This window comes from Talpa occidentalis, unplaced genomic scaffold, assembly GCF_014898055.3.
Source record: "Talpa occidentalis isolate TD23 unplaced genomic scaffold, MPIMG_talOcc4v2.1 talOcc4.13, whole genome shotgun sequence".
NCBI classification, from domain to species: domain Eukaryota; kingdom Metazoa; phylum Chordata; class Mammalia; order Eulipotyphla; family Talpidae; genus Talpa; species Talpa occidentalis.
The window spans coordinates 68,776,897-68,791,139 of NW_023601322.1; the positions used below are offsets into that span (position 1 = coordinate 68,776,897).

The 14,243-nt window shown below is 44.3% G+C and overlaps 1 protein-coding gene across 9 annotated transcripts in view; it reads left to right on the forward strand.

Annotated features, from left to right (window-relative positions):
- SIL1 (SIL1 nucleotide exchange factor) overlaps positions 1 to 14,243 on the forward strand; it is a 212,886-nt gene that overhangs the window by 10,807 nt on the left and 187,836 nt on the right. Inside the window, exon 1 of one of the 9 annotated variants that reach the window (XM_054694341.1) lies at positions 5,862 to 6,014. The exons of 6 other annotated variants lie outside the window; for them this stretch is intronic. In XM_054694341.1, the coding sequence (XP_054550316.1) occupies positions 5,962 to 6,014 (53 nt within the window). In that variant the 5' untranslated portion in view covers positions 5,862 to 5,961. Of the gene's footprint in view, positions 1 to 5,861; positions 6,015 to 9,893; positions 9,983 to 11,896; positions 11,997 to 14,243 lie in introns of those variants that run through there. 2 more of the 9 variants (XM_054694346.1, XM_054694343.1) reach the window with 2 other exon arrangements.

The window sequence follows — 14,243 nt, forward strand, 5'->3', positions numbered from 1 at the left end:
ACTGAAAGCTTTGTGAGATGCTATTACGGTTAAAAATCCAGAGAGGGCCCTTCTCTACCGACTCTCTTGTCTGTTACTTTGTAATCCTCACTGTGGAGGGTTTTGGCTATTGTGCTGATTTTTCTCATTCATGCTGTAGTGTGTTTCCTCTTGTTCTTACCCCAGAGGAAAGAGATTTAAACAGCCCCCTGTTTCAGAAACAATAAATAGTGCTCTGGCCAGATTGTTGTGTGTCTGTAAAGAATGGGGCCAATGTACCAGTGAACCTTATCTGATGGCCCAAGCAAAAATCTTTAATACGTCTCTTTCAAAAAGAGAGGAAGAGAGAGATTGAAGGAATGAACCGTATATCAGAATAGTTTAAAAAGATTTTGGAGTCAGCTCCTTGGTTTTATACTCTGTTCTCTACTTACTAGCTTTGTGAACGAGTTATTTTCTATAAACCTTCACTTCATGATCTGTTGAATGGGAATAGTAGTAGCTACTTTTGTATTCGATGGGCTTTTATTTTACCAAAGATAAAATAGAGCTCCAGAGAAGTGAAATGGACCGCATATCTTTTTTAGGGCCACCAGTATATTAGAGGAGAGAATATATAGGAAAATTGCTTCCTCCGGCATAAGTGCTCTGGATTATCACTAGTACTGAAAACAGCTGCAGTTTCTAGTTTGTGACCCAAGCGTTGGCTAGAGGGTAAGTTAGACTGACCAAGCGAGTTTCATCTTAACCATCACAGAGTCTGTCTTTGTTGTGGGTTGGTTGATTATTCATTGTAATGGTCACAGCCAACTTATGCTGAATTACTAAGTGTCCTGAATAACAAGGAACTTTGCAGCTCCTCTACACTCTTATTCATCTCAGTCCTCACCTTTCTGAGGTTCTCTCTAACTGACTGCTGGCGCTGGCATACCCTGTTCTTTTGGGCAGTGGTCTGACATGGAATTTTAATGGAGCAGGGCTGACTGGTCCAGGGCCTGCCTCAGGCCCTTTATCAGTGTGTTCCTGACTCTTGCTGCTCTTCAGCCAGACACGAAACAGTTAGCTCATTAAGGAACTTTGACCTCTGCCACGGCCTTCATCTGATTTGTATGCCCATTTTCTAGTCCTTGTGCTAGGTCAGGGAGGCACAGTCAGATACAGTAACCTGGATTTTGTGCTCAAGTTGACACTCTTTCCCTTTGAGATTTACAATTGGTTCAGTGTAGCAATGAGAATGGGCGTGGGGAAAAAACCCTGGAAGCTACTACCTTCCATTCTGTTAATCTTAAAGTGAGTCAAAAAAGAAAGCTTTCGGGGGGGGGGGTAACTTGAACACTGTAACTGTTGCCTATGCTTTGAGTGAAACAAATAGGACAAAACCCCTTTATTTTGAGGGGAGATTGGTGTGAATTGGTTATAAAAGAATTTAACATTTTATTTTATTTATGCATACAAGAACTGGGGTGTAGGCCAGAGCTGCGGGGGGTGAGAGAATTCACCAGAGACAGGGGAGAGCAGAACAGGAGGATCTACAGAAATATACTCCTGAGGGGAACAGTGGGTGAGACAGGAGATAACTGCTGCGCCATGTGGGTCACCTTCCTGGCTGGGGATCTAACTCATGCCACAGTGGCTGGCGATAGCTTGATAGCACTGAGACTTGAACCCCTGCACCACCAGGGAGGCTCAAAAATTTAACATTTTAAGAGAAATGCCATTGTCTTAAATTTTGGGGGCAAGCATCTGCAATATCTTTTGTGCCCAGTTTTATGGCTCCCAGTTTCTTGTAGTTGACTCCTGAATTATAACTGGTTCCACTTCCTATCTTCTTCACCTCTCTCCATGACATTATGTACCACTGCCTCTTGGGGGTCTTCCTAAATACAGTGCTGATAAGAGAACATTCATACTTAGAACCCCTCTGAGGCACCCACTGACTGCTGGTGTTCAAGCCTGGGATGGTATCTCCCTGTCCCACCACTTTAATTAATATCCTCTATCATTACCCACATGTGCCTTTTGCTCTTGATAAAACTGGTCCATGTGGTCCCCTACACATGTTTGTGTCTCTGCCAATTCTTTTGCCCAGTACACCTCCATAGTTTCCTACCTGATGCTGCAGAGCTGCCTTCTTCAGAAAGCCTTGCCTGATACATCCTCATTTGGTCCCCATAGCAACACTTTGATTATAGATTTTAGCATACTTTATCCTGGTTAGTTGCTTTGCCTCTATAAGAGCTTCTCAAAGACATGGATTGTATTTTCTGTCTCCTACATAATGCTGTATGTAACTTGGATTCATTGACTGAGTATGGGAAAGTCTGAGGAACAGCAACAATCTTGTTCAAATCTCAATTCTTCCCTGAAGCATTCTTCGATTCCCAGCATGTTCATGAGTTTGGCATGTTCAATTCCTAAAGTCCTGTGTATGTGTAATACAGTCTGATTCTCTGGAGGAAGTCTTGCCAGCAGGGTTAGAAATTCCTCTAGGGTGGATTTTACACTCCTCAATACTCTGTGTACCCAGCCCCCAGCACAGTTACTGGCACGTAGATGATACTTAATAAATGCTTGTGAATTCAGGAGTCTTGCTGTTAGTCAATTGATGTGCCTACCAGTTCATCAGTCTCCTCTGTCAGTCATTGGCCAGGGATTTCCAACTCAGATATTTTCAGGGTCAGGTAGAGAACAGTCCGTGTAAAGTAACACAATGGTGAGCCAAACTGCATGGGGGCACTCACCCTATCATTATCATAGTTAGATGTGGCTCTAGTGGCCTCATCATTTTATACTACATGAGAAGCCAGAAATCCAGGCTTTATGTGACCGTCTTAGAAACTATCAAAGCACATCTGTGGTCCAGATTTGCCCTATAGGCTATCCATTTGTGATCTTTGAGCTTAAGCTGGAGTTTAGGTGAGAGGGAGCTCTGGTTGAGAGTGTCCTCTATGGTCTGAGCTTCATCTCGCCTGTTCTGTCCCTAGAAGGCTAGTTACCTGGACTTCTGTGATTTTTTTTCCTTTTTGCACAGATTCCACTGAGGCAGGTTTGATGGTTGGTCTAGCTTCTGTGTACTACTAAGGATTTAGTGGTCAGGGTGGCACAGTGTGAGGGTCTAGAGATAATTCTGGTTAATGCCCTCTTTGAGAAGAAGCTTTGGGTGAACAAATACAACTGAGAGGAAAACATTGCACAAAATCATTGCCTACGGGCCTCCCTGGTGGTGCAAGGGGTTAAGATGCAACCTATGAAGCTTCTGCAGCCTCTGCAGCAAGAGTTCTCTCCCCGGCCAGCCAGGGAAGAACCCATATGCGCAGTAGACCTCTCTTATCTTGCCCGCTGCTCCCCTCAGCAGTGTACTTCGGTCTATCTGCCTGTTCTGTTCCCCACGCTGTCTCTGGTGAATCCTCTCACCCCCGCCCCCACACCTCTGGCCTGTACCCCAGCTCTTGTATGCATAAATAAATCAATCTTAAAAAAAAAAAAAATCATTGCCTAAATCTGGTCAGGGGAAAAGGGCAAAGTAGTAGAATGGCCAGGAGGAATTCTGTACTTCCATGGAACCTTTTGCAAGGGGCTTTCTAATCCTCTGACTCCCATTCTTTTCATGGTACCTTAGTGTCCTTGGCTATGCTTGCTTGTATCCCGTTATGTCCAGGCTCTGAGCGTGCTGTACTAGAGATATCTCCATCAGAGGCAGAAACTAGCTGATGTGGAACATCTCTGAAAGAATACATGAGAACTGAAAAGAGTGGTTGTCTCTGGATGACTGCAGAATAGGGCAGGAGGGAAATGTACTTTTCACTCTATACTTTGTCTGCTGTTTGGAATTTGAACCATGTTCATTAATTACTTTTTTTTAATTGTACCTGAGTGCAGCCTACTGTAATCTCTTCAGATTCTACTCTGTCTTCACATTATTCCTGAAGTGTGGGTTTCTTTGCAAATGCTTGGACCCAGTCATTGTAGACTGCATCTTGGGCAACCTCATCTCTGGACTTTTCAGAAGTATCTTAAGGTTTCTCACCTGGGGGTCTTTAGAGTAACAGTCAAGCCTAAAGTATGTTCAACACTTTGCTGTTTTTAAAAGGCTTTCAAATACACATTATTTGATCCCTACAATTTTCAGAGCTGAAATTGAAGTTTGGAGTGTCTAAATGTTTTTCTTAGGGTCCTAGAGCTAATTGGGGAGAGCGATAACTAATCCAGGTAGCTTTACTTCATACCCATGACCCTTTCTCTTAGTTTTTTTTTTTTTTAAGACTTATTTATTTATGCATACAAGAGCTGGGCACAGGCCAGAGATGTGGGGAGGTGAGAGAATTCACCAGAGACAGAGTGGGGAACAGAACAGGCAGACTGACTGAAATACACTGCTGAGAGGAGCAGCGGGGGAGACAGGAGAGGTCTGCTGTGCCATGTGGGTTGCTCCCTCACCGGCCGGCGATTGAACTCATGCTGCAGAGGCTGCGGATTGCTTCATAGTGTGGTGCTTAACCCCTTGTGCCACCAAGGAGGCCCCTCTTAGTTCTTGTGGTAGTGAGGCAGTCTTCTCTCTTGGGAATTCTCTTGAGTTTCCAGAGCTGTTCACTTGGGACAGGATTGGAGCTTTGATGTTGCCTCTTTTGGTTCAAGCCTTCCTCTCAGATGGGTAGGCCTGTCTTCTCTGGATAAAGGGATCACTAGTAGGCTTCTCCAGTTTAGATGGGGTGAAGTAAGTCTCCATTGGAGAGATATCTTTCGGGGAATCTTGCATTCACAGTTTGGTTTCCTATTCTTTGCTGCTATTAGGCTGAAGGCTTTGTTTCCAGGTTACAAATCTTTTTAGCAAAGAAGTAAGTGTGGAATAGAATTGGAAGGACTTGTGTAGTCCTTGGATATAATTTAATGCTCCACATCCCAGGGAGAGTAAACATTGTAAAGTGCGCGAGATGGGTTTGGATTAATATCCTGAGAACATATGGCTTGGCATGTCGGGCCCTCCGGGGAGACCCTCCTCACCATGCACAACCTGCCTTTGCCGGGTGGCCCCTTCCCACAGGTCTCCCCGGCAGCTGTTGCGCACCTGGGTGAATTGGCTTCTCTGAGCATTGAAAACAACTTTTAACTGATGAAAGCCTTCGTGTGGGAGGCAGAATAGGCAGAACCCCCTGAGAGACAGTGTGTTTCAGTATTACTTAGCTTTGCTCGAGGTTCAGAGTATTTACTTCCACTGGAAACCCGGCTGATCCTCATCACTAGTGTTTTGAGAATACAACACTGAAAATTATCTTGCCCTCTGTACTCTGCCGCTCTGATGAAATGGGTAGGGAAGGTCTCTGGAAGCTCCCTGTAAGCACCATGGAGGGAAGGCTCAGTTACTTCTAAGGGCCAAGCAGAAATCCCTAACTTTTTACCTTTTATGTTACTTCTTAAATCTGTATGAGGTTTACAGAATTACACCCAGATTAAACCATATGAACAGTAGGTTCAGGTCCACCTCCCCAAACCCTTACCCTATTGTCTGAAAGCAGAACATTCCCATTTGGTAGGTTGTTTTTTGGGTCTGGGAAAATTTTCTTTATTAATTAATGGTAATAGCATTCCCAATTCTTAAAAATAACCTGCCAAATCATGGGGGTGTTCTATTTTGCATAGTAGGGGAAACGTGTAACTGTTTTGTTCCTATATTCCCTTCTCCTTTCCTCAGCGTTATCTGTATAGGTCTGTATCTATAGTCTGGTCAAAATACACTTGCCAGTCTGTTAGGGCACCAGGAATATACTGGAGAACCCATTTTCTAGGTTCCCTTTTATGTATCCTTTGCAGAGCATAGCCTAACCCCCATTTTTTTTTTTTTTTTTTTAAAACAACAGGTTACAGTGGGAACAGAGCCTAACTCTTGTCAGTCTGTTCCAACATAAGGCGTCTTTCTGGTTCCCCGCTAAATTGTCAGGTACCCACTGTGTGTCCGGTACTGCCTGCCATGGAAATATAGTGGTCATGAGACAGATGAGGTCCCTGTCCTTAGCAACACCTCTTCCAGCGCCGCTGAGGTAGGCTCCTTCTGTGGATGACTGGTCTTGTATATTCTTTGTTGCTTCACACTGATATCCTTCTGAGAGGGCAATCTTCTCCCTAGACCTAGAGGACAGAGTCCCTTTGTGCTGTCGGGGCCTTGCCTGCTGGCTTGCCTGCTCCTAGGCGATGAGAGCAGTGTGCTGAAGCTGAAGGAGAAAACCCCGCAGGCTACTACTGCCTCGGCCTCACATGTCCCAAGAGCCTGTGCTTGGCACTCTTGAATGTTCCTTTTCTCTTTGCACACAGATTATAGTGTTCACTGGTAATTTAAATTCAAATAACCTTCCGCCCCCTCTCCGCCTTAAAAAAAAAAAAAAAGCCCTATGTATTACAGGGTAGAGAAGAAAGCAGGCCAGGCCGGGTCTCCTGGTGGGGTTTATTTTATCATGTGTGCTTTTTTATGTAACTGCCCTATGGGTTGCCTTTACTTTAACAAGGCTAATATGTAATTCAGGCATATTGATATTCTGCAGTCATAGAAGCTCACGTCTTTCTCTGCCTTGTTTATTATAAATAGTGCGACTTGTAGATTCAGGGGCTTTGACAGACAGGAGGTCAGACTTGATTCTCCTCTTTGAACTGGAGACTGCATCCTGGCCCCTAGTGGGCCCTGCATAAAGGAGGCCCAGCAGTCTGGTTGAATTTCTCAGCTTCAAAATGGGGCCCTCAGCTCCCCCCTTTTCTCACTGTTGCCGATTTTACTGGCAGTTGCCAAGAAGTGTATGTGGGGAAGCAGGCAGAATGGCTCTCTGGGAAGCATTTATTTGAGAACTCCCAGTGGAGAAATGCATTTTCTCTCTTTCTCTTGCTGTGGTGTATGGCATTGTGATTTGATACAGCTTGTTCCTCTCTTACACTGAGGCCTGTGTATGACTCCTCCAGCCCAGTTGGAGTTTTCAAGAATAAATTGCTTGCTGGTCAGTGGTTCCCCAAAATCCGTTGCCTTCCCAGGAGCAGAGGTGTGTCAACACTTAGGGGTCTAGTTGGGCCTCTGTTTCTGGCTCTGTGACCACTGAAAGGATGGTGGTTGAGCCCAGGAGAGCCATGCTTCCCATTGCTGCTGAGACCGGGTGTTTGCTGCAGTTGGATTTAACTTTAAGAGTCACACTAGAGAGTTGGTTGGAAAGAAGAGAACACTGTAATTATTGCTTATGTACCAGTTAAACCTATCAGCCAACAGATGTCAAGTGCAGGAAAAAAGTGCAATAATGTTATTATAATGGCATAATAGTTATCATTATAATAATCAGCTGGCATTGCTTTTGATAAGAGGCAGATCCTGAAATGAGTGCAGGGGGAAGGGTTAACCTTGAACTACAGCACAATGAACCAGTGCTTAACCTTGCAGGAAATGCTGTGTGGATGCAGATGATTCAGGTATGGAATTGCTACCCTCTCTGAACAGCTAGAGGAGCTATAGAGACTTTAGTTGGGGTTGTCTGCCCTGCAGGTACTGTCTTTTGCATGGTGTGGTAGAGCACACACCATTTGTTGTTGAAGGTGCACTGGGTGCAGCATTACCATCCCATCACTTGGCAGCCGTGGGTTCTAGGAAGGGCAGAGACTTCGTCCCTGTGGGCCCATTTGGCATTTTTAGGAAATCCTGCATAATCCCGGTAGCTATAGTTGATGAACTCCCCTCCCTGCAGCAAACTATGCTCTTTACCTAGAACGTGGTGGCATGTCTCAGTTAGGAACATGTCGATTGTGGTGGTCTGTGCTTGTGGAAGACAGTCTGCTCATGCAGAGAGCTTGCCTCTGCATCCCCCTCCTGGTCGGGAAGGTAGTGGTGAAAGGGTGAGGAGCAGGACTGTGCTCATAGATGATGCACAAAGAAAGCACTGGGGTAGGAGAAAGAGTTTTGGAATCAGGTAGACTTGGATTTACTCTTGACCTTTCCATCTAGTAGCTGTTGGACTAGTTATTTAACCATGCCAGCCTTACCTGTCTGCGTCATGTGCTTATCCATTTCTCTAACAGCACTGTCTTTGAAGTACCTATCACTATGTGTCTGCTACTAAGCAGTGTTCAGTAAGTGCTTCTGCTCTCCCAACTCCATCCTGCCTGCCCTGTACAGTAAGTTGTCAGGGACAAGATCTTTCTGTTTCGGCAGGGAATTTTGGCCTTGATTAGAACTTTCTGTGAGCTTCTTAAGGTGCTGATGTTGCTTCCATCTGTAGACCTCTTCTGAAGCTGCCTTATCAGGAGAGACTTTGATATTGAATGTTGGGGTACATTTCTGCTTAATCCAAGGAGTAAAGGTAGGGTTTAAATCCCTTCAGGGAATAGTACACCTGTTTTTTGCTTCAGCCCACTGTAGCCTTGCATTCCTTCCCATTTTACTTGGATGGTTCCCTTGGGGGCATTGTCTGCCTCTGGGGAGCACTTGCAGAGGCTGCTAATTGTTTGGTTCATTCTTATTACTGGGCATAGGTTTTTGTATTTCTGTCTGCCTGGGCCTTTGTGGTGGACTTTTATTTTGGAATCCTGGAGCACTCAGACAAGGTGATATCTTTTTAGACTATTTTTGGCTGTAGGCCAGCTTATTGCTATGACTACCACCTCCCTGAAGAATGGCAGGACATAGAAGGTAACTTCTATAAGAAATGTGGGAAAAAGGCTGGGGGAAGAGGAAAGCATAGTTTTGCTTAAGGTCACAAGGCATCTCTAAGCAGAACCATTAATTTGGACAGATTAATCACTTTTTATTCAGTATTTACCCTTTGAAGGAATGTAATTCATTTCCCTTCTCTCTGAATTTTGTTATTTCAGTCAACAAACATGTATGGAACATCTGTTATATAAGAGATGCTGTGGTAAGCCCTGAGATGTAGTCTCAGTTCCTCAAGTGAGAGAAACTGGCAAGGACCGCCATGGCAAGGTGTTTTGTGTTTACCTGGAGTGGGGGAAGCCTTTGGAGGGTTGTTAGTGGTGGTTGTGGTGACTAGCTTATTGGATTAGCAGTGTAACCTGTCATCCTCTCAGCCAGTACAGTGGATGGATTTTGATGAGAGAAGACCATCAGAAAAGGAACATTGCTGTAATGGGTTGCTTGTTTTTCTTTAGCCAGCTTAATGGTAATATTAAGACCAACTCCTGAAGTGTTGCTTATTTCCTGAGTCAGGTCTTTGTTCCCACAGTATGTTTTTGGGGCTACCTGACCATTCAGCAGACATGGTGACTGAAGGTACTGACATTTGGCATCTTTCCACCTTCTCAGAAATAGACCTGGAGGTCTCAGGCTTGTTGGTTGTTAACATCTGACAGCTACAGAAGCCTTTGCAACCTCTGGTCTCACGATCCCTCTGTTGCCTGTCACTGCTGGGTGAGGGCTACTCCTTTCACCTTGGACTATTTAAGCCACTGACATGGGCAGCTCCCTGAGATGTGATGTGCCAAGTTAGCAAAGCCAGCACCTGCAGTTTGTGTGGCATTCGGCTCTGGTTGCTGTAGATATGAAATGTTCTCTCTTGGCACCAGACAAAATCTGGAGGGTGGGAAATGAGCTGTAGTTCTTCTCACTGTGTAGCCAGGGAGATTGAGGCACAAGAGGCGCCCATGGTGTAAAGAAGCCTGGGTCACGAGTCACACTTTCAGACCAAATGTTGAGTGTGTGGTCAGAGGTTCCGGACCCTAGACTTCTGAGAACCCTTTCATCCCTACTCTGATCTTGCCTGCAGTGCCTGTTACTTAGCTGGGAGGCCATGCTGCTCAGTAGTTAAGGGCATGCATGGCCCGTGGACTTGGGCATTATTTAGAATCTCGGCTTCACCTCTTACTATCTATGAGAGTGGGGATAAGTTACCTCACTTTCCTGATAGGTTTTTTTCTTTCTTTCTTTTTTTTTTTTTTAGCTTTCACTGAAGAATAATACAGCTACCTTACAGGGGTATTGTGAAGTATCAGTGAGGATATATGAAAAGTGCTTACATTCCTTCACATGGTAAATACTGAAAAAAAAAGTGGTTAATCTGGCTAGCTTTTTTTGTTGCTGAGTATCTACAGGTCTCTATGTGCTGAGTTCCATGCTGGGGAAAGACAGGTATGAAGATAAGATCCTGGCCCTAAGGTACTGTCTTGTAGTTTCCTTTTCTGCTGTTTGTCTCCTCCTGTGTGGCCATCCTTCAGCAAAATGAGAAGACCCCCTAGAGAGTCTCCTAGATGGAATCTACATCAGATGTCCACTTGGTGACTTTCTCTTCCTCTGGGCTACTTCTTCCTTGGCCCCCAGCATTCAGTACTCCCTATTTCCTTTCTGCTTCTGCCTTTTGAGGGTGTGCTAGCTCTCCATGAGGTAGCCCTACTTCCTGCTAGGGCTGCACCATCTGGAGCAACCTTCTCTTTTTGCTGTCTTATGAGCCTCCATTTCTGGTTGTGAACATCCTTGGGTCCTCTTGTTTGGCCTTTAAAATACTCTGTTGTTACTGTTAAAATACAAGTAAGATGGGTCACATAAAAGAGACCATGAAAAAAAGCTGGGCAGCATTTTTTGTAAAGGTTGGTTTGGTACCAAGTTATTGAAATAAAATACTCCCCAATAGTCTGGGGGGTAACTTTTGTTTTGGAATAGTATTGGGTAAGGTTATTTTGATTCATTTGATTTCTTTGGTAGGGGAGGTCTCGGAATTGGAGCTTATGAATGTCTAGAGCTGGGTCTACGAGGGTCAGCCCCGGCCTTGTGTGCATGCTTTCTTCTGCACTCTTGGGGGCGAGGTTGCCATGAAGAGTTTATATGTCTGATCCTTCATTTACTAACCATTTAGCTGGGTGTACTGCAGGAAGAAATGGAATTCCACTTTTGCTAATTGTTAGTCTTTTACCTTGTTCTGGTACTTCCATGACTCAGTTTCCTCATGTGACTGAGGATGTACTGATATCTAACTGTCGGGGTAGTTAGGATGAAATGAGATGTGGTTGTGATATGGTTGGTGCTCAGTGAATGGTGAGGATTATAATGTCTTCAAAGAATTTAAATCCCACCAAGGGGAGAAGTCACCAGGGAGAGTAGCCACTACATGGGACCATAGGTGCTAAGAAGGGCTGATTAAGATCATGGGGCAGTGAAATTGGATTTGACTTTTTAGCGAGAGTATTTAAAAAAAAAAAAATTATTATTTATTTATACATACAAGAGCTGGGGTACAGGCCAGAGGTGTGGGGTTGAGAGGGTTCACCAGAGATAGAGCGGGGAACAGAACAGGCAGACTGACTGAAATACACTGCTGAGGGGAGCAGCGGGCGAGATAGGAGAGGTCTGCTGCTCCATGTGGGTAGCTCCCTGGCTGGGGATCGAACTCCTGCTGCAGAGGCTGCGGACAGCCTTCACAGGCAGTGTCTTAACCCTTGCGCCACCAGGGAGGCCCCATTTCCTTCCTTTCTGAGCTTTGGTGTCCTCATCTTTAAAATGGAAAAGATAGTATCTACTCATATTGTTGGGTGAGATTACATTGTACACACACACCCCATAATACCCTGCACAAAGTATACATTCAATAACTGATAGATGTAGAAAGCAATCATTTCTCTCGGGAAATTAAACTATTTTAAACTCCTGTGGCCACAATTAAAAAAAAAATCAGCCTGCATCTTGAAGTCAGTTATTAACTTCCCTCAGTAAGTTCTTAAGGAGCACTTGACTCGTGCATCAGGTCTCCGGTCTCCTGTCAGACCTGCAGGAATGTCCAAGCCCCTGCCCTAGCTACAGACCTTTCATGAACAGATCCCCGTGCACCTTCATTGGCAGCTGCATTTCCTGCACTCTCCCCCTTACCCTCAGTGTTCTGGCTACAGTCACCTCCTTTCTGCTTGTCATACAGAGGACCTTGGCTCGAGCTGTATGCTCTCTGCCTGGAGTGTTCTCACACTGGCTGATTGACTCCTTGTGCCTCAGATCTGAGTTCTGCTGCTACTGAGGAGAAAAGTCCTTCCTTTCTTAGGAAGTTACTACTCATGTCACGGTAACATAGTCATCTAACATTTTCCTTGTTTCTTTGCTGCTTCTTTACTCTGTTTTCCCTTCACCAGGTGAGTGCTGTGAGAACAGGGACCACGCCTGTCATGTTCATAGCTGTAATCCCCGCGGTAGGAATAGTGCCTAGCATAGAGTAGATGATCAAAGTTTCATTGAATGTATGAGTGTGTGAATTAGGGTGGCTTTTGTTATTATTCACTTGTGTACATTCATACTGCTTTGTTCTGTAAATAAATGTAATCAATAAATGACTTCTTTTGTTCATTGCTTAGTAAGTGTCCCTCACCCCTGTCCCCTTACTTAATTGGAATTTTTTGAGAAGTTGTTTTTTTCCCGGCTTTGTTTTATGTGACTCTTTCTTCCTGGCATTTTGTTACTGAAAAGGGGAGTTGTGGCTGATGTGCGTTGGGCATTGATTTTTAAGTTTTCTGTTATAACGAAACAAGCAATTGCTTGGAATAAAACAAACATAAAAGCTCACCAGGATGTGGTAAATTTATCTCTCTGATTTACTATGGACAGTTTTTGCAGTATAAACCGAAGTTCTCAGTAAAGGGCATTAGGCAAAAATTGACAAACTGACAATGGCCAGATAGAAATGAATTCACAGAGTGTGACTGAGTAGCACAGTTTGACATAGAGAGATTGGAGGGGACAATGCATCTTTTTGGCTGTGTCCTGGTTTTTTATGGCAAATATTAGTGGTATTAGTGAGGCCCTGCACTGCTGCCCTTACAAATGGTCAGTAACCTAGGGAGCTGCAGGGCCTGTGGGAGGTGGAGTGGGGATGCTCAATGCTGCGGTGCCCACCTGGTGAGGCCTACAGAATCCTTTTTCTTTGCTTTGTGAGGGAAATGCCCCAATGTCTCTGGAATAAGGAGAAAGTGGGACTCCTGTAACTTTGTAAATGTTTGGATTCTTAATGTCATTAGTCCTCAAAGACCTGGTCCTGGATAAAATCCCAGGCATGGGTCTAAGCAGGAGAGGGTGTCTTGAGAGGGAAGAGCATGCAGAGATAGGCTTCTTTTCTTGTTTTTTGAGAGGTACAGCCCTGCCACTCATTTCCAAGGCTCTCTTTCTCCTCTTCTCTAAGCACTCGGTTTTCTTATCTTAGATAGTATTGACTTGTCATTATTTATGAAGCTCTCGAATGAGGTCTACTCGACCTCCTTGTCAGCTCTCTCTTTTAAAGAGCTGCCTGTGGCTAACTCAGGTATTTGGTCACTCTTGCTTTTACTTTAATGTGAGTGCCCTAACTTGCTATATAGTTAATGACCATCCTGTCTCTGGTGGTAGTTTTTAATTTATGTTTAAATTTATATAGAAGTCTACTTTTAGTAAAACGTCCTTCCCCCTTCCCCTTTCAATGCAAAAATTTTGGCTATAACCCAGCAAGGCAGGTATTTGAAGATTCCAGTACCGGGATGTGATTTTTGGTAGACCAGAGAGTGGTTCTCTTAGGCACCTTTCTTTGGGCTCAGAAATCTTTATTAAGTCTCTTCTCACTCTCTCATTTCCCTCTCTTCAGTCTTTTCTGGGCTAAGTGTTGATCTCTATTCCTTTCATCTTTTCTCACTTGCTCTATATCTTGGCCCTCGTGTTATTTCTGCAATTCTTGTTCAAAGGAGTGTTTTCTTTCAGAGTCTTTCATAGCTTTCAACTGGCCATGGTTATAAGACTGTATCTCCTCCAGGCCCAACCTCTTTCCTTTTTCCCTCTCCTCCCCCTCAGCTATAAAATGGTGTGTGTGTGTGTTTGGGGTACGTAAAATGTACTGTTATACTCCCTCACCTGTTTTTCACTGTCATCCACAATTCCATGTCATTTATAGGTGAATCAGCTGTGCTGTTCCCAAATTGGAGATGCTTCTAACCTTCAGGGGTGAACCTCAGTTTCTGCCATGCTTAGTCAGGCTATCTATTTATTTGAGCCCCACCCCCATCCCCAGCTAGAAAGTAAACGACAAACTTGCATCTCTCTCTTTTTTTATTTGCATGAATTTTTTTCATTAAATCCTGAGTGAGAACTTATTAAATATGAATTGCCAATATTTGTATTCACAGGGATTTGAAGTATTGGGCCTCCACCCCTCCCCTGCCCCCATTCACCTTATTCCATCTGCAGCTGATAGAATAATAGCTGTTTCTATAGCAGTCCAAGTCTCTCTTCTCTTACACACACATGTATACCCATGAGCACATTTCATCTTCCAAAGAATGGACACTTCTTTAAG